The 22,690-nt window shown below is 41.6% G+C and overlaps 2 protein-coding genes across 2 annotated transcripts in view; one reads left to right on the top strand and one right to left on the bottom strand.

Annotated features, from left to right (window-relative positions):
- Positions 1-273: 273 nt before the first annotated feature.
- On the bottom strand, positions 274-9,732 carry LSM1 (LSM1 homolog, mRNA degradation associated). The gene is made up of 4 exons (XM_068531970.1): positions 9,329-9,732; positions 5,381-5,449; positions 3,896-4,011; positions 274-762 (listed from the first exon to the last, which is right to left on the bottom strand). Exons 1-4 carry the CDS (start codon positions 9,372-9,374, stop codon positions 592-594), a joined length of 402 nt encoding a protein of 133 aa, XP_068388071.1. The 5' UTR covers positions 9,375-9,732; the 3' UTR covers positions 274-591.
- A 159-nt stretch (positions 9,733-9,891) lies between these two features.
- Positions 9,892-22,690, top strand: part of BAG4 (BAG cochaperone 4) — a 32,661-nt gene continuing 19,862 nt past the window's right edge. Inside the window, exon 1 of the mRNA XM_068531969.1 lies at positions 9,892-10,197. Coding sequence (XP_068388070.1) covers positions 9,928-10,197 — 270 coding nt within the window. The 5' untranslated portion in view covers positions 9,892-9,927. The remainder of the gene's footprint in view (positions 10,198-22,690) is intronic.

Below are 22,690 nucleotides of genomic sequence, written 5' to 3'. Positions count from 1 at the left end.
TATAATCAGTAAGTGCAAAACTTCATGGAAAGAGCCCTCCTCAAGCCTGAAAACTTGTTTTTCTTATCAGAAAAAAACACGACAAGGGGAGAAAGGAGGACCTGCAGGATATCTGGTATGAAAATATTCCTTCGTAAGTAACTAGCAGCTTGGAATTGTGACAGAAGGGAAATCCCAGCATGTGTGTGTATGGACTGCTTATATCTTTGAAAGCAGAAATTTCATGACTATTCACTGAAGGCAACTCAAACTTGGGAAATAATAACATTGCAATTTTGAGATTCATATTTTATTTACAAGCAAATGAAGAATATTCCCTGTAACCACTAATTTGGGGTGAGAAGAGCAATATAAAGAAGTAGTTGCTGGCTCCACAGTGACGTGTGAAAGGAGTCCATGCCACTGTTTCTTTAAATGATGATTTTGTTATTAAAAAAAACGAAACAAAACGCATGATTTCTTCATGTTGCATATGTGAAAGAATTCCAAATAAAAATGACTTTTCAAAGCTCTGCAGTCTCTCGTCAAATGTGTCACTTGGTTTGGTGACAGCTCCTGCTCCCCAAGAGCTGCAGCCTCTGAGCAGAAGACTTAATACTCATCAAGAGTATCTGCTCGAGGGATGGACAGGCCTCGGTCCTGCAGGGCCTGGACTTTCAGCTTCTCGGCCTCCAGCTTGGTCTGCTGCTCCGCCCTCTGTTCTTCTAGGATTTCTTCAATAGACACTTGCTGGAGGGGTGTGTCACTCTCCTTTTCTAAGTCCTACAAAACAAGCAGGTTTGGAAAACTTCACCTGATGACCAAGAATAGAAAACATCATAGATCTAAAGGCAAACTGGTTCCTAAATGGATTCCTATATCCGGCTTGGGTTATTTTTTGTACTTGAGATAGGGCAGAAATATCCTATGGACAGATAAATTTTACAAAGAAATGGCTGGCAATGCTCCTATAGAACACATGTGGGTGTGGTTTAACAGGGATCAGTATCGGCATGTATAACAAAGCTTTAGTGTATCCAAAGTAAAGTCCTACATGAGACAAGTACTCCTTCTCTTTAAAAAAAAAAAAAAAAAAGATTAGGGCTGCTTACAGCTATTTCCCCAACCCCAGGGAATCCAAGAGAGAAGGTACTGAGGTCAAGATGGCTTAAAATAAATTTTGTATTTATACATGATCAAAGTCAGCCTAATTTCTGGGGGTTTGTGCTCAGTAAGAAGGTAGAGAACATTGATTCAAAGTAGCACCACCACCTCCCACCCCTCCCCCCCTCCCCCCCGGACCCTGGCTCCATCCTGAGCCAAAGGCAATACACTGTCCCTCTGTCGCATTACCCAGGAGTTGTTACATTATAACACAGGACTTCTTTCCCCTCCATGGCAACAAGTCTTCTAGAGAAAACCTCAGCAGACCAGTTAGGTTACTAAACCATTTTGGCCCCAATATATTTCTCGCAAATATTGGCTACTTTTCCCACTTAATATGGCATGATATGCTTAATATTTTTATTTTTGAACACCTTCTAAACACTTGATAACCAATTTTATAATGCAGAACCTTGCTATAAAATTATCTACCTACAGACTCAGTTCTCTCTCCTTAAGATGAGTATGCAGGTGTCACTCTGTGTTTTAGTAACGTGGAAAGCCTATACCGACAGGGCATTCTTATTTCTCATCCTCCTCTCTTTTAATTATAAAATTGGGGGAAGGCATCAACACATACACAAACTCTCCAGACGTTCCAGCCGACCACTGGATACTTATCTTCAGGTGCTGCTAAGGCCTCGGAACCCGCAGGCAGTGACACAGCAGATGGAGGACTCTCACCAGAAAGGTTAGAATGAAAGCCACATAAATTACATAAGCAAGCCCTGCCCTGGGTCAAAAGTTAACTGCATCCAGCAAAATATATATTATCAAGTGTCATCTTCCCTCACAACCCATGGGCAGCAGGAGGGAAGATAACGTTCTTGGCTTAGTGTACTGCCTCTTGGGCTTTTCAGCGTTATGTGCTGAGCTGTGCATGTGGTTATGGTAATGCTGTTTCCTAACAATCAGCTTATTACTTAAGGCCGTGTGTCTCATCATCCTTGAGGTAGAATCCAGGGACTCTGCAAACAACTGCATGTTTACAGAATCCAAATGGCTTCTAGGTTTGAGTTTTCCTAGAATTGGCTCATAATGTCTTCAAACTGACTACCGATTCATAGAACTATGTAAGCATTCCTGAACCATATTTCTTTAGTGGTACCATCATAAGAATTCTGCAGCATCCAAACCATAACGTACAAAAAAAAGAGCACTTTTCTCCACAAAAGGGCTCCCAGGAAACAATGAATCTTCAAGAATAAACACAAGTTCACTTCTTTTCACACACATCTACACAGGGGCATGTTTGTGCCAATGTAACTGGCACAGAAAAGCATGGATGTGGTGTTTACTACTATACAACTGAAGCACAGTATGCGTGGATATTTTAACTTAAATCTTTCCCCCGACAGCAAAGTAATAATTTCCTCTTTAAAACAAAGAGGTGACAATTTCCGCTGCTTAAACATACACTGAAACCAAAAATATCAACCACAACAATATTTTTAAAATTAGAAAAAGTTATTTCATAGCAATACTCGGACAGTATTGATTAGTTGTTTCTAGCTGTTTCCGACATGAGGTCTCTGAACGAGCATGACCCTGGCAAAATTACCTCCTTACTTTCTCAAATGGTCTACCGTTAAAAATAGCTATGGACCAAACTACTTCACTCCAAAAACTTCTGTAAACGTGATTTAAGATGTGGCTAGGGATTGGGAAACTTTACTGAAAACTTTAAAGATAAAATCAAGCAAACGCCAAGGTTTGATTTTCCTGGAAAACCCAATAATCAGAAGCATGAGGATCAAGTCAAAGGTATTAAATAAAGTACTTTTCTTTTAAAGTAAATGTCTCATGTAAAATGTGAAATCAAGTTTTATTTTCTTTAAAAATGTCTGAGTACTTCTAATATATGTTTTGGGGGAACAGTTTTCTAATAGTTCACACACATACACATATAGACCTACAGTGACACCACTCTAGAGGATCTGATCTAACTTTTTACCTGCCAGCTGGCTTTCCTGACACACATAACAGGTACCTCTCCGCCTTGGCTGGGAGCTAAAGATCCAAGTGAAGTTGAACCCATCCTCGGAAAGTTAACAGAAAGGCTTCTTCTGCGGCCATTCTTTCCCCTTCCCCCCTTTAAAAGACATAGATATCGCATGGTATATGCAGTGTGTCTTTCCCCCAAACACCACTAATTACCTTTATGTCATGAAAAACCATTTGTAACCAATTGTTTAAATGACTGCAGAATATTCCAGTGTTAACAAGCCACATTTCATTGAATTATTCTTCTCCTGTTAGGTATCAAGCTTCAATTTTCTGCTATTAGAGATACAATAACAACATACTAGGGAACACATTTGTGTGGCACGGTATTTACGTATATATATTTATATATATATCTCTCTATGGCTGCTCCATGCGGCTTGTGGGATCTTAGTTCCCTGACCAGGGATTGAACCCGGGCCCTTGGCAGTGAGATCGGGAGTACTAACCACTGGACTGCCAGGGAGTTCCCATGTAGGACAGTATTTTTTATGGTATCAGGTAAAAATCAATGGTATTTTGCTGCTAATGGGAGCAAAACCTTTAAAATGCCAGGAGGCACTGAAACAAAGTTAACTGTTCTCTGTAGCTTTCCTTTTACAATGTAGCTTTCCTAGGCTAATTGGGTGGTTTCCTTGAGAAGCTGGGTGAAAGTGGAAAATATATTTTTTCCTTCTTGAAAAGACAAAAACGAAACCTAACTGGCGTGATTATCAAGAGCCATAGCAGCTTAACAGTTTTCACTTACTATTTCTCCTAGTAGGACCACATTTTCTCCTCTGACCACAAAAATCCCTCGAGGAATATCACCGTATTTTTTGCCCACATGAATACGCTCCACAGTCTGATGTAGCACTAAGTTAGCTATAAGTGTACAGGGAAGAAACAAAGATATTTAGTTCAAATTACTTTATAGGTAAAGGTCCATTACTCAATTCATCAGTTACTTTGAGTAGAAAAGATTTAGCTGAACATGATTTTCAAACTTTCTAGTTCTGGAAAAAGCTAAAATTTCAAACAATCTCTTACTCTTACATTGAGACAAACCACCTAGGAGACTTTTAAGCAACCGCAAACTGAGAGAGTATTTGGGATTATGTTGCACTAACAAGGACGACGGTGGAAATAAATGAAGAAAATTAAATTCCTTATGAGTTAGTTGCTAATATCAACACGGCTATAAGAAAATATACATAATAGGGCACTTGGAAAACTCTAAAGCCCAAACAACCGCAGAAAGTAAAACTCTGGGGTTTTTTGGAAGGAAACCGCTTTTCTGTGCTGTGTGATGATTTACCAAAGATTTAACTTTGTTTCAGTACTTAGGATTCATTATTCATTTAACCCAATGTAGGTATTCATGGATTACGATATAACGGTAACCGATTTTTTCCCTTTGTCAGATAACCATAATCCGGTAATCTGAGAGAATAAAGTCACTATTTACCACTTTTCCCTCATGTAGTCTGATGAATTTGACTTAAGGTTTAGAACCACAATCTGTGAAGAATAATTCCTTTTCCTCTTTCAATTGGTGCTGTTTGTCTTACGTGAAGAAACGCAGTGTCTATGCTCTTATCATCTATAATTCTTACATGTGTTTCAATTATGTTGTTTTTCCTCAGGCCCAAAGCCACTGACCTAAGCAGATGTCCGGCAAATGCTGATATGAACTGAGAAGTTCCTTAAGACAGAAGCAAATATAAGGTCTCTTTAGAAAAATGCAGGAGGCAAAACCAAGACCAAGACCTTGAGTCTAATGTATCCCAAGGTATAAAATCCTAGGCTTAATGTTGGGGGGGTCCCTAAAAAGCTTCAGCAAGGGCCTCTGACCCACTTTTCATTGGACAGGGAGGGATTACCTTCAGGGCAGGAACTGCTTTGAAGAGTAGTCGCACCCAAGCCAATGTACAAATGAGCAGCTTTTTCAGTGGACTGAGTTTATTTCTATCACCTGGCTCCCTCTAACGGGGAAAATAAAAAATAGTCCAAAACACTCAGCGCATGTTCTAGTGAAAACCAGTTTTAGAAATACAAGCTTGTAAACACAAGCTTTTGAACCACCTAATTGTAATTTAGAAAACAATGATGTAATGATTCAAACCAATATTCCATTATGCCAGACACGTGAAAAAAGTTGCAGACAAATAAACTTCGATATGAAACAACACAAAAATACAATGGGCAGCTCTTATTATCCAGAGTACAGGAGAAGTCCATGACTAATACGTACCAAATTGATCAATGCTTCTTAAAAAGCCTATAAGCGTCCTTCCATCTCGAAGCAGGACCAAGTGCTTTTCTGGGGAGAGGAAAAAAGATCTTTAAAAAATGAACTGTTGGGACTTCCCTGGTGGCGCAGTGGTTAAGAATCCGCCTGCCAATGCAGGGGACAAGGGTTCTAGCCCTGGTCCGGGAAGATCCCACATGCCGCGGAGCAACTAAGCCCGTGCGCCACAACTACTGAGCCTGCGCTCTACAGCCCACGAGCCACAACTACTGAAGCCCGCGCACCTACAGCTCGTGCTCTGCAACAAGAGAAGCCACTGCAATGAGAAGTCCGTTAGCCTGTGAGTTTGCAGGGTAACAACAAAAACAAAGCTCATAGCAAATTAAGCTCTACCACTTCCTCTTCCAGTGTATTTAAGGCAGAGTTCACTGAGGAATTAGAGGGATGACCCGGCAGCCCGGTGTTTAGATGAGAAGACCGGTGATGAAAGAATCTGAGGGGGCGGCAGAGTCGGGAAGGACTGGGCACGTAGTCAGGGGGCCTGACCGACCGGTTCTAGATGCTGATGCTTGACAGTTAAACCCTCTCAGTGTCATGTCAGTTTCTATACCTGCAAATTTGGAAACTGAATCTAGGTGATCTTTATGATCTTAATTCAAGAATTATTTTCCCCTCAACTGAGATGGAGAGCTTCTATTTCACACTCTGGAATCAGGGAAGGTTTTAAATAAAAAAATACCTCAGACATGTAGAATGAGGATACTGATAATAAAACTAGAGCAAAAATTCAATAAAATTTATGGAAAGCTATGTGCTGTTCTGGGGCCTAGATATAGAGTAGAGCAGGGGTCCCCAGCCCCTGGGCTGCGGACTGGTGTCCGAGGCCTGTTAGGAACCGGGCCGCACAGCAGGAGGTGAGAGGTGGGCGAGTGAGCGAAGCTTCATCTGCCGCTCCCCATCGGTCGCATTGCTGCCTGAGCCGTCCCCCGCCCCGCCCCGCCCCACCACCCCGGTCCGTGGAAAAACTGTCTTCCATGAAACTGGTCCCTGGCGCCAAAAAGGTTAGGGACCGCTGCGGTACAGAATAACACGTAGAGTCACCAACCTTATGAACTTATATTCCTGATGGAGAAAGTCAAACCAATTTTAAAAAATGCCCTATAGTGATTAGTCTAGCAGAATAATAAACAAGCTAGCAGGATGAGAAAAAGAGGGGAAGAAGCTACAGAAGAGAGGGTGGCTAGGGGAAACCTCTCTGAAGAGGTGACTTTGAGCTGACACTGAAGAATGATAGTAAGCCAGTCACTAGAATAGGTAGCCAAAGTCATTCATTTGTTCTTTAATGCCATGGATAAAGTACTTTCTAGATGCAGAACAGAGGAACAAGACAGTGATTCTTTCCTGAAGGAACTTATAGGCTTTTTGGGGCTATAATTAAGTACCACAAGAGAGCAAATCTTAATTATATGAGACTGAGAGAAACTATATCTAGCTGGAGAAGGTATCTGAGTTGGACATTTTTGGCCATAGGAAGAGTGACAGGGAAGGGGAAGAGGAGGGAAATCTGTAATTTAGGCAGAAGAAAAAAGAGCTATGTATCCAAATGTCTGGCTAAAAGTTGAGGGTGTGAAGGGAAATAACAGGAGATGAAGTCAGAAAAGTACTGGGAGCAGGCTGAGTTTGGATGTGACTTCACAGGGAACAAGAAAACTCTGAAGATTAAACTGGCAGAAAAGAGAGAACAGTTTTGAGGCTAGACCCAGAGTCTGAGACATGAAGAAGAAGACCTGAACCAGGGGAGAGATGGGAAGGGACGGGATGGGAGGACCAAGACACTGCAGTTATAAGGGATGGGATTTGTCAGCCAAGTGTGTTTGTATATGTGGGTATGTGTGAGACAGTCGGGTGCTGAAGAGATGAGTTAAAGAAGATGTAGGAATTCTGAGTCATCGTGTCAGGGAGGACCATTTACCAAGAGCTGGGAGTAAAAGAAGCAAGCTCAGTGGAAGGTGATTAGCTGTAGTGATTCTGAAGTGGTATCAGGACACTGATGTAGAAATGTCAACTGGCAACTGGAGATGTAAGACTGGCCAAAGAAGTCAGGATCACAGCAGTTTTCGGATAAGTCCACAAAGAGGTGATATAATAAAGTCCAGGAGCCCTCCTAGCGATTTAAAGAAAGAAGCAAGCCAAAGATGGGACCTAAGTGTCCATTTATTTTAGGGAACAATAACAGTTGCAGAGGTAAGAAAATCAAGTACCAGTGTTGGAGAAATCAAGAAAATGAAGAATCCTGTGGTAACGGTATCACAGTGTTGCAGAGGAGAGGGAAGAACTCGGAGGAGTGCATCAGAAGATGTCTTTCAGACTGCAGTTTCAGTAGTGTGTTGACGAAAGAAATCAGATTGCAGGGGTAATAGAGGTAGGTGGTCTATTGCAGGTGGTCAGGAAGTAGAGTTAAAATGGGAGATTACTCAAGAGGTTTGGGGGTAAAGATGTGAAATAAAGGATGGGAATTTGATGGTGAAACACAACTGAGAAAAAATTCGACAGACAAGAACATACATGAAGGGGAGGATTCAGAGGGGGAGCGAGAGAGGATATGAGAGCAACAGGATATTAATGGAAGAAGGTTCCAGAAGCAGTGGGAGGAAAGAGAAGTAAGACACAAACGGAAAGGGAGGAATACTTCCTATTCAAATGAGAGCCTGGGTGAAAATACAGAAAGACTGAGGAGAGCAGAGCGAATGTCACAGTGAAGGGTGCATATGAAATGGTTTCAAATCTTTCAGTAAAGGAGGAGCTTGGAATCTGCAAAAAAGGGGTTAGAGGCTTGAGAAAAGCAATTATTTTTAGTAGGATGGCAGGATGTGTTAGGAGCCTTACATAATTCAGATACACAACAAGAGAGGTGAGGGCAAAAGGGCATCCTCAGACAACTAAGATTGAAGATTTCATCACCCATTACAGACAGGCTTGTACAGTGGTTATTCATACATGACTTTGGTCCAACCTACATTTCCCTTCAATAGCAAAATCACTAATTTGGATCTAAAAAGTGATTTCAAACGACAGGAGGAGAATTTAATCATAAACTCACTCTTTAATTTACACACATAGTAACTGTAGAGATTCCTGTAACTTGTTTGGAACTGTGTGTAAACCGTTTTGCAGCAATTACAAGTTACTGAGACAGATCACACGACTGAGACAACTTTAAAAAAATGTTTAAGGAATAATTCACAGATGAGAGTTTGGAAAAAGGAAAGACAACTGTACAGAAGTGAGTTCCTCTTCAGGACAGTGACTAAGAATAAAGGAGGTCTTAATAAACGCGAGAGAAAACTGTCTAACAGAAGAAAAAGGTAAGTTTGAAGTGACTCAGTCTTTCTGGAAAAGGCAATACCTGGTCGGGCAGTGGTCTCCATTACCACAACCCTAAAGTCTAACTACCCTCAACGGTAAAAGAAGATTGCAAACGGCCACACAGCATAAATCCTATGTTCAGTGCTAATTAAGTCCAACTGCTGTTGTATTACTCTTTTCGTTTCTTGAAGAATCCTTTCTCTAAGAATTCTCATTCATCCACCAGTAACCACCTGGTACTTCGAAATGCCGCAGGTGGGAGATGATGCACCGGGGAGGCGGCAACTTTCACACTTGGGCCTCAGCAGCCGCATCCCTGCAAAGCAGAAGTGAATTCTACAGCTTGCCCGGGGGCCGGTGAAGGCTGCGAGAGACAGGATACAGGGAGCAGGCTAGGAGGTGGGCAAACGGTGTGTCCCGTGGCTCCTGCATCCTGTGGAAGATGCCAACACCGGACGTCCAGAACCTTACTAAAAACACACCGCCCCCGGCCCAGACTCATTCTATGAGCTCCCTCCTAAGAGGCACCCTCCTGGGAAGAAGGGTCTCACCCCAGACTGCACTCGGTGGAGATGAACTACTCACTGTCGATGTCCTCGATGAGGCTGGCGGTGCCGGGCATATAGTTCATTTTGAGTTGAGATAAGGCTGCAATGTATAGTGGCGGTGGGCCAGCGCGTCCAACACGTCCTTCCTCCTATCGCAGTCGCCGCCTCGGCGGGACCGGGACACGAACCCGGACCCGGACCAACTCCCCTGCCCCGGCTCTAAGCAGCCGGGGCCTGCCGGAAACGCCACCATATTACCCCCACCCACTTCCGGCATCACGTGCCCGTCCTCAAGAAGAGGCGGGGCCGTAGCGCGGTCCTGGGATACGCTTGCCGCATCCCTGATAAGAGGGGAAGAGGAATCTAGATTGGATAGACAGTGGGGAAATGTGTTCTCCCCTTTCAAAGGAACACGGTACCGCCCCTCGTTTTCCTGCTTCCCAGACCCCAGAGTCACGAACCTCCGTCTTTCCACTCTCAGGACGCGGAAGCTGAGGGGGCGGGACCCGGCCTGGGATTGGCTGTTGCCTGCCGACCCCCCCCCCCCTTCCCTGCTGTCCAGTCGCGCTCCCCCGCAGGCGCCTGCGCAATGGGCCGGCCTTGGGGGGCGGGAAGCGCCCGGGGGCAGTGGAGCCCATGTCGGCCTTGAGGCGCTCGGGCTACGGCCCCAGTGACGGTCCGTCTTATGGGCGCTACTACGGGCCTGGGGCTGGAGATGTGCCCGTACACCCACCTCCGCCCATATATCCTCCCCGCCCCGAACCCCCCCAGCCTCCCATTTCCTGGCGAGTGCGCGGGGGCGGCCCGGCTGAGACCACCTGGCCGGGAGAAGGCGGAGGAGGCGATGGCTACTATCCCTCTGGAGGCGCCTGGTCGGAGCCGGGTCGGGCTGGAGGAGGCCACCAGGTAAGCTTTGCGCCATCTGTCTCAGGGGGGTCCGACAGGGTAGTCTTTGGGGGTGAGGGACATTGGGATTGATCCACCTCCAAGAAGAGTTCGTAATGAATCGGGTTTCCTGTGTTTTCCTTAGGGGGGCTTTGGAGAGACAGAGACTAGGATCGCGGGTGGGGGGGTGGTTTGCTTGTGTTCCCTTTGCCCCTCGTCTTCTGCTTCAACCATAATAAACGTCTTACCATGAAAGGAGGAAAAAAGATCCTGCGCTGACCTGCGAAGCTGAGTAGCAGGCTGCGAAATCTCTCGCCTGGGGACGAGGTTGGGCTGGCGTGGCCCGGCTCTTGCTTTTCGAGTCCTAACAATTTTTCCTGCGTGGCTCGTCAGTTCGGCTCTCCCCGAGGAGGGAGGTGGCTGCAGCCTCCTCCGTCACTCAGCGACCCCTCCCGCTGGGAAGGAACATGAGGGAAGGGGAGGGAACTGGGCATTTAGCCCTTTGCCCCTAAAGCTTTGCCCCGCATTGGATCACGGATAATCAGTGTAGGAAAGCACCTTTACGTGGATTGTTTTATTTCATCTTAACGGTGACTGCAACGTAAATGTCATCACAGCGTTCCTATTTTACGATGAAAGAACTGCTGGCTGTGAAAGGGTAACTCACTCAGTATATTCGGACCTCTAACATTTTATTCTGTGTCGTCGTGCCGGAAATATACTTCTGTTTTGTTAATGCAATATTCTTCGTAGAGAATTATCGTTATACGGTGGGGGCATACGTCTCCTTTGCTTCAGGAATTATAACATCCTCATTGGTTGAAAATTTCTAAACATTGCTGGTGGGAATGTAAAATGGTTCAATGGTTTTGGCAGTTGCTCAAAACGTTAAGCATACTGCTAGGATATTACTCAGCAAGTCTGCTCCTAGATATACACCCAAGAGAACTGAAAACACATCCACATAAAAACTTGCACACGCATGTTCATAGCAGCGTTATTCATCATAGCCAAAAAGGGAAATATCCCAAATGCTCATCAACTGAAAAACTGATAAAATATGGTATATTCATACAATGAAATTATTTAGCCATAGAAGGGAATGAAGTACTGAGACATTCTACAAATGGGTACACCTTGAAAATACGCTACATGAACGAAGACAGTCACAAAGACCAAATATTGTATGATTCCATTTATATGAAGTGTCCAGAATAGGCAAATCTGTAGAGACAAAGGTTTGTCATTGCCAGGGGCTGGGGGCCTGGGGACATTGGGGAGGATAGAGAAAAGGTATGGGGTTTCCTTTGGGGAAGATGAAAATATTCTGGAATTAGTGATGATGATTGCACAACTCTGAATATACTAAAAACCATTGAATTGTACACTTTAAAAGGGTGGGTTTTATGGTATATCTTTAAAAAATTGTATGAATAAAAACATGTAGTGAGAGGTTAATTGTGAAGAAAGGTCCATAATTTCTATCTAAATCTGGAATAAGTAGCCGTGGGACTTCAGTCCCATGACAGAGTAGAAAGATGAAATGCTTAGCCTATAGGTAGGCAAACTAGACCGAGGCTCACTTGAAGGGAAAAAGGAAGGACTGCTGAACTGACGACTGCCCGGGCTTGCTATGTTATCAAAACAAAAGTGTGTTTTCAGGTTAAGGTTAGAGAAGTAAAGATCTTAACATTGTGCAGGGAGTTGTCAGGTATTGGTGGAGTACAGGTGTGCACACAGGGTGGGTGATGGTGCTGGAGGGACTGGGCTTAAAGCTGGAATGTGTAATTGGCATTTGTAAACCATTTCAAGAGTCTGTCTTTCAGGTTGACGTTTCTGAAACTTGAAAAGTATTGGATGATAGGGTTTTTTAAATTTTAAATATTTATTTATTTATTTATTTGGCTGCATCGGGTCTTAGTTGCAGCACGTGGGATCTTTAGTTGAGGCATGCGAACTCTTAGTTGCGGCATGTGGGATCTCATTCCCTGACAAGGGATTGAAATCCGGCCCCCTGCATTGGGAGCGCAGAGTCTTAGCCACTGGACCACCAGGGAAGTCCCTGGGTGATAATTTCTTATGCAGCAATAGGAAACTAATAAAAAAGATAAACATGTTGGCACGTGTGTTGCAAATTGTTTTTCTAAATTCGTTGTTTATCTTTTGACTTTATTGTGGTTTTTGCCATGTAAATTTTACATATTTATATAATCAAACATGTCAGACTTAAAAAAAAAGGTATAGCAGCCTTTTAAAACCTTACTCTTGGAACTCCCTGGTGGTCCAGGGCTAAGACTCCACGCTCCCAATGCAGGGGGCCCGGGTTCAGTCCCTGGTCAGGGAACTAGATCCCATGTGCCGCAACTAAAAGATCCCGCGTGCTGCAACTAAGACCTGGCACATCCAAATAAATAAATATTAAAAAAAAAAAAAAAAACCTTACTCCTTAAAAAGTGTGGGCCGTGGACCAGAAGCTTCAGTGTCGCTTGGGGGTTTGTTAGAAATGCAAAATCTCTCCTGCTCCAGACTTACTGCTGCTGCAGTTTAATGAGATCCTCAGGTGATTCATATGCACGTTCATGTTTGAGAAGCACTGCTCGGCAGAATTGAATGTATTGAGATGATGTTGCACTGAACCACTACAAAGCCTTGACTTTATATTAACCTATTTAAATATGGCAGGGGAAAAAACGGAGAACCTCTCCCTGTGTTCTTTCTTTTCTTACCTTGTTAGCTATACTTCAGCACTGCAGTTTGATTCCTACACTAGCAGCATACGCATCACCTAGGAGCTTGTTGGAAATGCTGTATCTCAGGCTCTGCCCCAGACCTGCTGAATCAGAGTGTGCATTTTAACCAGATCCCTGGGGGATTTACGTGTTCCCCCAGGACGAGCCATCTGAGAGAGTGCTGAGATGCAAGCTGGAAGCTGCAGTCTCTTCTAACCTAAGCTGAGAAGTGATCCACCATCACTTCTGCCGAATACTACTGGTCGTGGAGAGCAGCCCCAGTACAGTGTGGGAGGCCGCTTCACATGCATGTGAATGCAGGAGGCAGGGGTCTTTGGGAGCCATCCTGGAGGACGGCTACAGTGGGAGGGTTTGGGGAGACAGCTTAGTTAGGCTCCCAATTAGGTCAGAAAAGAAACAAAAAGGGCATGTGTTTCAACAGTGTCTGAATGTAGACAGGTTTTTTTTCAACATTTTATTATAAAAATTCTCAAACATCTAGAAAAGTTGAAATTGGGAAAACCAATATATCCACCACCTAGATTCTATGGTTAGCACTTATTATGTTTATCACATGTATCTATCTTATTTTTTGGACGTGTTTCAAAACAAGTTACATAGGGGACTTCCCTGATGGTGCAGTGGTTAGGAATCCACCTGCCAATGCAGGGGACACGGGTTTGATCCCGGGTCTGGGAAGATCCCACATGCCGCGGAGCAGCCAAGTCCGTGAGCCACAACTACTGAGCCTGCTCTCTAGAGCCCGCGAGCCACAACTACTGAAGCCCACGTGCCTAGAGCCCGTTCTCCGCAACAAGAGAAGCCACTGCAATGAGAAGCCTGGGCACCGCAACGAAAAGTAGCCCCCGCTCGCTGCAACTAGAGAAAGCCCGCGTGCAGCAACGAAGACCCAACACAGCCAAAAATAAATAAATAATAAAATAAAAATTAAAATAAATGAAAAAAATATTTAAAAAAAACAAGTTACATAGATTCGAAAGACATTTTCTTTTTTTTTTTTTTTTTTTTAAATTTATTTATTTGGCTGCACCGGGTCTTGGTTGCGGCAGGCGGGCTCCTTAGTTGTGGCTCGCCAGCTCCTTAGTTGCAGCATGTGGGCTCCTTAGTTGTGGCATGCGAACTCTTAGTTGCAGCATGCATGTGGGATCTAGTTCCCTGACCAGAGATTGAACCCTGGCCCCCTGAATTGCGAGTGCGGAGTCTTACCCACTGTGCCACCAGGGAAGTCCCTCGAAAGATTTTCAAAGGTGTGTATCAATTGCAAGTGAGGGTTGCAGGAGAAACAGAAGGTAATTCTGAGTTTTTAGTATTTCATAGGAATAAAGATTTCATAGGAATAACAAAGAAGAGGAACAGGTTTTTATGGGAAGATATATATAGTTTAGTTTTTTTATATATAAATTTATTTATTTTATCTTATTTATTTTATTTTTGGCTGCGTTGGGTCTTCGTTGCTGCGCACGGGCTTTCTCTAGTTGCGGCGAGCGGGGGCTACTCTTCGTTGCGGTGCGCAGGCTTCTCATTGCGGTGGCTTCTCTTGTTGTGGAGCACGGGCTCTAGGCACGTGGGCTTCAGTAGTTGTGGCACATGAGCTCAGTAGTTGTGGCTCACGGACTCTAGAGTACAGGCTCAGTAGTTGTGGCGCACGGGCTTAGCTGCTCCGTGGCAAGTGGGATCTTCCCAGACCAGGGCTCGAACCCGTGTCTCCTGCATTGACAGGCGGGTTCTCAACCACTGCGCCACCAGCGAAGCCCTGGTTTAGTTTTGTACCAAAAGAACTAGTGAGTGGTTAATAGAGGAGCTTTAAAAAAAATACAAAATACAAACACTTGCCAAGGGTTTATGTACTGCCTTTATTTCATTTCTGCTGAAAACCAGTTAGTGACGGTGGTTACTGAGAGCCAAGCTCTTGATGCAAAGTATGTGGTTGATTAGAGAGAGACGTCTGTGATTTTCTGTTTTTGTTTTGTGGTTTTTTGATGTACAATTTTAGAGTCTGTGGTGTTGAGGAGTTGTTGTCTGGGAACAAAACAATAGATGTGGGGCTCAGGAGGGAGACAGGGGTTGGAGACAGTGATTTGAGAGTCATCAAATGGAAGCATAAGTGAATTACCAAACCGGGTTATGCTGCCAGGGGAGAGCTTTGAGATCTAGGATGGGTGACGGAGAGAGAGGACCCAGAAGACAATGAGCGAGAATACCTGGATAGAAGGAAAATCAGAACGTCGTGTGATACAGACCAAGCGAGGCCACAGTTATTTTGCAGGTGAGTGATATGAGAACTGAAGAGAAGCAGTTGGATTGGCAATTAAAGAGGTATCATTGATTTTAGTGGTGGGAGTTTAAAACAGTATTTAAGTAATGAATGGGGGGTTTGGATGGCAAGAGAAGTGGTGTAAACTGTTAGTAAATGAGAAGGTGGTCACTTGACTGGGAACCAGGATTGAGGGAAGAATTTTTAGGATGAGGTGGCTTGAGGATGTTTGTAAGCAGAAATCGACAGTAACACAATAATAGTGGGGGACTTTAACACCCCACTTAACACCAATAGACAGATCATCCATACAGAAAATAAATAAGGAAACACAAGCTTTGAATGACACAATAGACCTGATAGACTTAATTGATGTGAGTAAGCTAGTAGATTGAGAAAAAAGACACTAACAAAAGGATGGAATATGGCTTGGGGAGAAGCGGATTAAGAAGTGAGGAAGAGCTGAGAAACCTCTTCCAGAGCTAGAGGGGGAGAAAGGAAGCTTTGAGTTGCAGGAGAGGGGCATTGGAGGAGTTCCTGGCTCTTGATGTCCTTGTCGATGAAGAAGGAGGCTAGGTCATCTGAGAGTAAAGGAAGTGGGGTGGGATACGCTGGGAACTTGATATGGTAGATGCTGAAGCAGGTGCTGGGGGAAAGGAGGCACGGTAGGGAAGCACGGAAGAGACCCAAATGAGGTTAAAGCTGAGAAATTTGTGATGACGGCCAGTACAGGAGCATAAAGTGCTTTGTAGTGGTTTTGGAATATATCGCTATAAAAATAATTTGTAATGTATTTTTCTAATAATTTTTTTTTGTCTTAATTCTTACGAAACATATAAACAAACTTGTAAATGGATCTTTGGTAGTACCAGCACTACTGAGATTCCTCTACTGTTAGATTTGTTTGGGCTGGGGTTATTTTTTGGAGGCATGGTGGCAAGTCACTTTGTAAACCATACGTCCACTTCTTATGGGACTAGGTAGTTCTATGATAAACGTGAAAGGCGTTGACTCCAGCCTTCACCTGAGATATAGGTATTTCTTCTCAAAGGAGAAAAAAGTAAATAAATTTATTATGTTTTTGCATAATTTTAATCAAATTTCCTTTGTCACAAAAACTTTAATTCACATTATTCCCACTTGTGAAAACCTTTTATCATATTTGTTTCGTTTACATCATCTTTTATCATCACTTTTGTCTAGTTTCAGACAGCACATAAAAAGTTTGGAGAGACTTCGGCACATGATAAAATTAGCAATTTGGTTTATAGAACAGCTGTCAACTTCAGCCAGCTTTCTGTGAAACCAAACGCTATTTCATAGAATTAGTGTCATGTTAGGAGGGCCTTGAGCTGCAGACTTTCATTGCTGCTGGGGATATTTTTAGATTTGTTCCATTTTGTCCAAAAGGGGAAAAAAAAAAAGCAAAGGCAGTCTTTCTAATTAAGACTTAATAAAATTAATAATTTTTACTGCTTCATTGAGGACATTCTTTTTTTCATATAAAAATCATGATAGCAGACCCTCCCATCAAGCCTCTTAGATAGCCTCAACCACCAGAGGGCAGACAGCAGAAGCAAGAAAAACTACAATCCTGCAGCCTGTGGACCAAAAACCACAGTTACAGAAAGATAGAGAAGATGAGAAGGCAGAGGGCTATGTACCAGATGAAGGAACAAGAAAAAACCCCAGAAAAACAACTAAATGAAGTGGAGATAGGCAACCTTCCAGAAAAAGAATTCAGAATAATGATAGTGAAGATGATCCAGGACCTCGGCATAAGAATGGAGGCAAAGATTGAGAAGATGCAAGAAATGATTAACAAAGACCTAGAAGAATTAAAGAACAAACAAACAGAGATGACCAATACAATAACTGAAATGAAAACTACACTAGAAGGAATCAATAGCAGAATAACTGAGGCAGAAGAACGGATAAGTGACCTGGAAGACAGAATGGTGGAATTCACTGCTGCGGAACAGACTAAAGAAAAAAGAATGAAAAGAAATGAAGACAGCCTAAGAGACCTCTGGGACAACATTAAACGCAACAACATTCGCATTATAGGGGTCCCAGAAGGAGAAGAGAGAGAGAAAGGACCAGAGAAAATATTTGAAGAGATTATAGTCGAAAACTTCCCTAACATGGGAAAGGAAATAGCCACCCAAATCCAGGAAGCGCAGAGAGTCCCATACAGAATAAACCCAAGGAGAAACACGCCGAGACACATAGTAATCAAAGTGGCAAAAATTAAAGACAAAGAAAAATTATTGAAAGCAGCAAGGGAAAAACGACAAATAACATACAAGGGAACTCCCATAAGGTTAACAGCTGATTTCTCAGCAGAAACTCTGCAAGCCAGAAGGGAGTGGCATGATATACTTAAAGTGATGAAAGGGAAGAACCTACAACCAAGATTACTCTACCCGGCAAGGATCTCATTTAGATTCGATGGAGAAATCAAAAGCTTTACAGACAAGCAAAAGCTAAGAGAATTCAGCACCACCAAACCAGCTCTACAACAAATGCTAAAGGAACTTCTCTAAGTGGGAAACACAAGAGAAGAAAAGGACCTACAAAAACAAACCCAAAACAATTAAGAAAATGGTCATAGGAACATACATATCGATAATTACCTTAAACGTGAATGGATTAAATGCCCCAACCAAAAGACATAGACTGGCTGAATGGATACAAAAACAAGACCCATATATATGCTGTCTACAAGAGACCTACTTTAGACCTAGGGACACATACAGACTGAAAGTGAGGGGATGGAAAAAGATATTCCATGCAAATGGAAATCAAAAGAAAGCTGGAGTAGCTATACTCATATCAGATAAAATAGACTTTAAAATAAAGAATGTTACAAGAGACAAGGAAGGACACTACATAATGATCCAGGGATCAATCCAAGAAGAAGATATAACAATTATAAATATATATGCTCCCAACATAGGAACACCTCAATACATAAGGCAACTGCTAACAGCTATAAAAGAGGAAATCGACAGTAACACAGTAATAGTGGGGGACTTTAACACCTCACTTACACCAATGGACAGGTCATCCAAAATGAAAATAAATAAGGAAACAAGCTTTAAATGACACAATAGAGCAGATAGATTTAATTGATATATATAGGACATTCCATCCAAAAACAGCAGATTACACGTTCTTCTCAAGTGCGCACGGAACATTCTTCAGGATAGATCACATCTTGGGTCACAAATCAAGCCTCAGTAAATTTAAGAAAATTGAAATCATATCAAGCATCTTTTCTGACCACAACACTATGAGATTAGAAATGAATTACAGAGAAAAAAACGTAAAAAAGACAAACACATGGAGGCTAAACAATACGTTACTAAATAGCCAAGAGATCACTGAAGAAATCAAAGAAGGAATCAAAAAATACCTAGAGACAAATGACAATGAAAACACGACGACCCAAAACCTATGGGATGCAGCAAAAGCAGTTCTAAGAGGGAAGTTTATAGCTATACAAGCCTACCTCAAGAAACAAGAAAAATCTCAAGTAAACAATCTAACCTTACACCTAAAGAAACTAGAGAAAGAAGAACAAACAAAACCCAAAGTTAGCAGAAGGAAAGAAATCATAAAGATCAGAGCAGAAATAAATGAAATAGAAACAAAGAAAACAATAGCAAAGATCAATAAAACTAAAAGTTGGTTCTTTGAGAAGATAAACAAAATTGATAAGCCATTAGCCAGACTCATCAAGAAAAAGAGGGAGAGGACTCAAATCAATAAAATCAGAAATGAAAAAGGAGAAGTTACAACAGACACTGCAGAAATACAAAGCATCCTAAGAGACTACTACAAGCAACTCTATGCCAATAAAATGGACAACCTGGAAGAAATGGACAAATTCTTAGAAAGGTATAACCTTCCAAGACTGAACCAGGAAGAAACAGAAAATATGAACAGACCAATCACAAGTAATGAAATTGAAACTGTGATTAAAAATCTTCCAACAAACAAAAGTCCAGGACCAGATGGCTTCACAGGTGAATTCTATCAAACATTTAGAGAAGAGCTAACACCCATCCTTCTCAAACTCTTCCAAAAAATTGCAGAGGAAGGAACACTCCCAAACTCATTCTATGAGGCCACCATCACCCTGATACCAAAACCAGACAAAGACACTACAAAAAAAGAAAATTACAGACCAATATCACTGATGAATATAGATGCAAAAATCCTCAACAAAATACTAGCAAACAGACTCCAACAACACATTAAAAGGATCATACACCACGATCAAGTGGGATTTATCCCAGGGATGCAAGGATTCTTCAATATACGCAAATCAATCAATGTGATACACCATATTAACAAACTGAAGAAGAAAAACCATATGATCATCTCAATAGATGCAGAAAAAGCTTTTGACAAAATTCAACACCCATTTATGATAAAAACTCTCCAGAAAGTGGGCATAGAGGGAACCTACCTCAACATAATAAAGGCCATATATGACAAACCCACAGCAAACATCATTCTCAATGGTGAAAAACTGAAAGCATTTCCTCTAAGATCAGGAACGAGACAAGGATGTCCACTCTCACCACTATTATTCAACATAGTTCTGGAAGTCCTAGCCACGGCAATCAGAGAAGAAAAAGAAATAAAAGGAATACAAATTGGAAAAGAAGAAGTAAAACTGTCACTGTTTGCGGATGACATGATACTATACATAGAGAATCCTAAAACTGCCACCAGAAAACTGCTAGAGCTAATCAATGAATATGGTAAAGTTGCAGGATACAAAATTAATGCACAGAAATCTCTTGCATTCCTATACACTAATGATGAAAAATCTGAAAGAGAAATTAAGTAAACACTCCCATTTACCATTGCAACAAAAAGAATAAAATACCTAGGAATAAACCTACCTAGGGAGACAAAAGACCTGTATGCAGAAAACTATAAGACACTGATGAAAGAAATTAAAGATGATACCAACAGATGGAGAGATATACCATGTTCTTGGATTGGAAGAATCAACATTGTGAAAATGACTATACTACCCAAAGCCATCTACAGATTCAATGCAATCCCTATCAAATTACCAATGGCATTTTTTATGGAGCTAGAACAAATCATCTTAAAATTTGTATGGAGACACAAAAGACCCCGAATAGCCAAAGCAGTCTTGAGGGAAAAAAATGGAGCTGGAGGAATCAGACTCCCTGACTTCAGACTATACTACAAAGCTACAGTAATCAAGACAATATGGTACTGGCACAAAAACAGAAACATAGATCAATGGAACAAGATAGAAAGCCCAGAGATTAACCCACGCACCTATGGTCAACTAATCTATGACAAAGGAGGCAAAGATATACAATGGAGAAAAGACAGTCTCTTCAATAAGTGGTGCTGGGAAAACTTGACAGCTACATGTAAAAGAATGAAATTAGAATACTCCCTAACACCATACACAAAAATAAACTCAAAATGGATTAGAGACCTAAATATAAGACTGGACACTATAAAACTCTTAGAGGAAAACATAGGAAGAACACTCTTTGACATAAATCACAGCAAGATCTTTTTTGATCCACCTCCTAGAGTAATGGAAATAAAAACAAAAATAAACAAGTGGGACCTAATGAAACTTCAAAGCTTTTGCACAGCAAAGGAAACCATAAACAAGACGAAAAGACAACCCTCAGAATGGGAGAAAATATTTGCAAATGAATCAACGGACAAAGGATTAATCTCCAAAATATATAAACAGCTCATTCAGCTCAATATTAAAGAAACAAACACCCCAATCCAAAAATGGGCAGAAGACCTAAATAGACATTTCTCCAAAGAAGACATCCAGACGGCCACGAAGCACATGAAAAGATGCTCAACATCACTAATTATTAGAGAAATGCAAATCAAAACTACAATGAGGTATCACCTCACCCCTGTTAGAATGGGCATCATCAGAAAATCTACAAACAACAAATGCTGGAGAGGGTGTGGAGAAAAGGGAACCCTCTTGCACTGTTGGTGGGAATGTAAATTGATACAGCCACTATGGAGAACAATATGGAGGTTCCTTAAAAAACTAAAAATAGAATTACCATATGACCCAGCAATCCCACTACTGGGCATATACCCAGAGAAAACCGTAATTCAAAAAGACATATGCACCCGAATGTTCATTGCAGCACTATTTACAATAGCCAGGTCATGGAAGCAACCTAAATGCCCATCAACAGACGAATGGATAAAGAAGATGTGGTACATATATACAATGGAATATTACTCAGCCATAAAAAGGAACGAAATTGAGTCATTTGTTGAGACGTGGATGGATCTAGAGACTGTCATACAGAGTGAAGTAAGTCAGAAAGAGAAAAACAAATATCGTATATTAATGCATGTATGTGGAACCTAGAAAAATGGTACAGATGAGCCAGTTTGCAGGGCAGAAGTTGAGACACAGATGTAGAGAATGGACATATGGACACCAAGGGGGGAAAACTGCGGTGGGGTGGGGATGGTGGTGTGCTGAATTGGGCGATTGGGATTGACATGTATACACTGATGTGTATAAAATTGATGCCTAATAAGAACCTGCAGTATAAAAAAACAAACAAAACAACTAATACTAAACTTTCACTGGGTTATTTGTATGGAAATATGTTAATATAAATGTTTCAGACATTACATGAAATTTCTAAAAATCTTATATTTGTATGTGTATGGAAATATGTATGGAAATATGTTAATATAAATGTTTCAGACATTAAAAAAAAATCATGATATATTTATATATTGTAAATTTTACCATTTTTAAGATATAGTTCTGTGAGTTTTGACAAACACATATGGTTATGTAACCAGTACCACAATCAAGATATAAATATTTATCCATCTTTTAAAAAAAGGACTCCTAGGATAAGATGGAAGATTTAATTTTTATTCATCTCTAAACCCCATTAAAATTACAGAAAGGGAACTGTGTTTCTTACTGTTTTTTAAAGTATTTTATGAACTCATTTGCATAACATATGTATGTATGTGTACACATATATATATTCAGTATTTTGAATGTGTCTCAGTCACTTGCTGTCATTCTTTTATTGCTTAAATGATCCCATGTGATGCCAATGGGTGGGAGCCCCCTCTTCTTGGCTTCTAAGTCCTTTTGACATGACCCATTGATTTTTGACAGCTTCTTTGATTTCTGGTACAAGATATGCCAGGCTTATTGTAGTCTGTCCCAGATGTTATAATCAGCCATTCTTTTAAGAAACCTTGTTGTGTGTTTTTTTTTTGTTGTTAATTGGAGAATTTTATTTAGAAGCTATATATGTCAAGATCCAGGCAGGAAAACAGAACCTACACTAGTTCTTTTAAAAGAGACAATTTGATTTAGGAAATTAGTTAAATGGGTACTGGAGATCTGAAAAGGTAAAAAGAAAAAATGTAACACAGAAGATAGTTACTGCAGGAAACAGCCTCAATTCCTGGGGCTGGGGAA

This window comes from Eschrichtius robustus, chromosome 21 (assembly GCF_028021215.1).
Source record: "Eschrichtius robustus isolate mEscRob2 chromosome 21, mEscRob2.pri, whole genome shotgun sequence".
In the NCBI taxonomy this organism is placed as follows: domain Eukaryota; kingdom Metazoa; phylum Chordata; class Mammalia; order Artiodactyla; family Eschrichtiidae; genus Eschrichtius; species Eschrichtius robustus.
The sequence above is the reverse complement of the archived record's forward strand: the minus strand, read 5'-3'. Positions and strand labels throughout refer to the sequence as shown.

Excerpts from the sequence above, each read along its gene's own strand:
- LSM1 (XM_068531970.1), bottom strand. The coding sequence starts at position 9,374 with ATGAACTATATGCCCGGCACCGCCAGCCTCATCGAGGACATCGACA. Across the intron at positions 4,012-5,380 it reads AAGAAGCATTGATCAATTTG|CTAACTTAGTGCTACATCAG; the intron begins GTACGTATTAGT and ends GTACACTTATAG. Across the intron at positions 763-3,895 it reads TGGTCCTACTAGGAGAAATA|GACTTAGAAAAGGAGAGTGA; the intron begins GTAAGTGAAAAC and ends CTTGTTTTGTAG.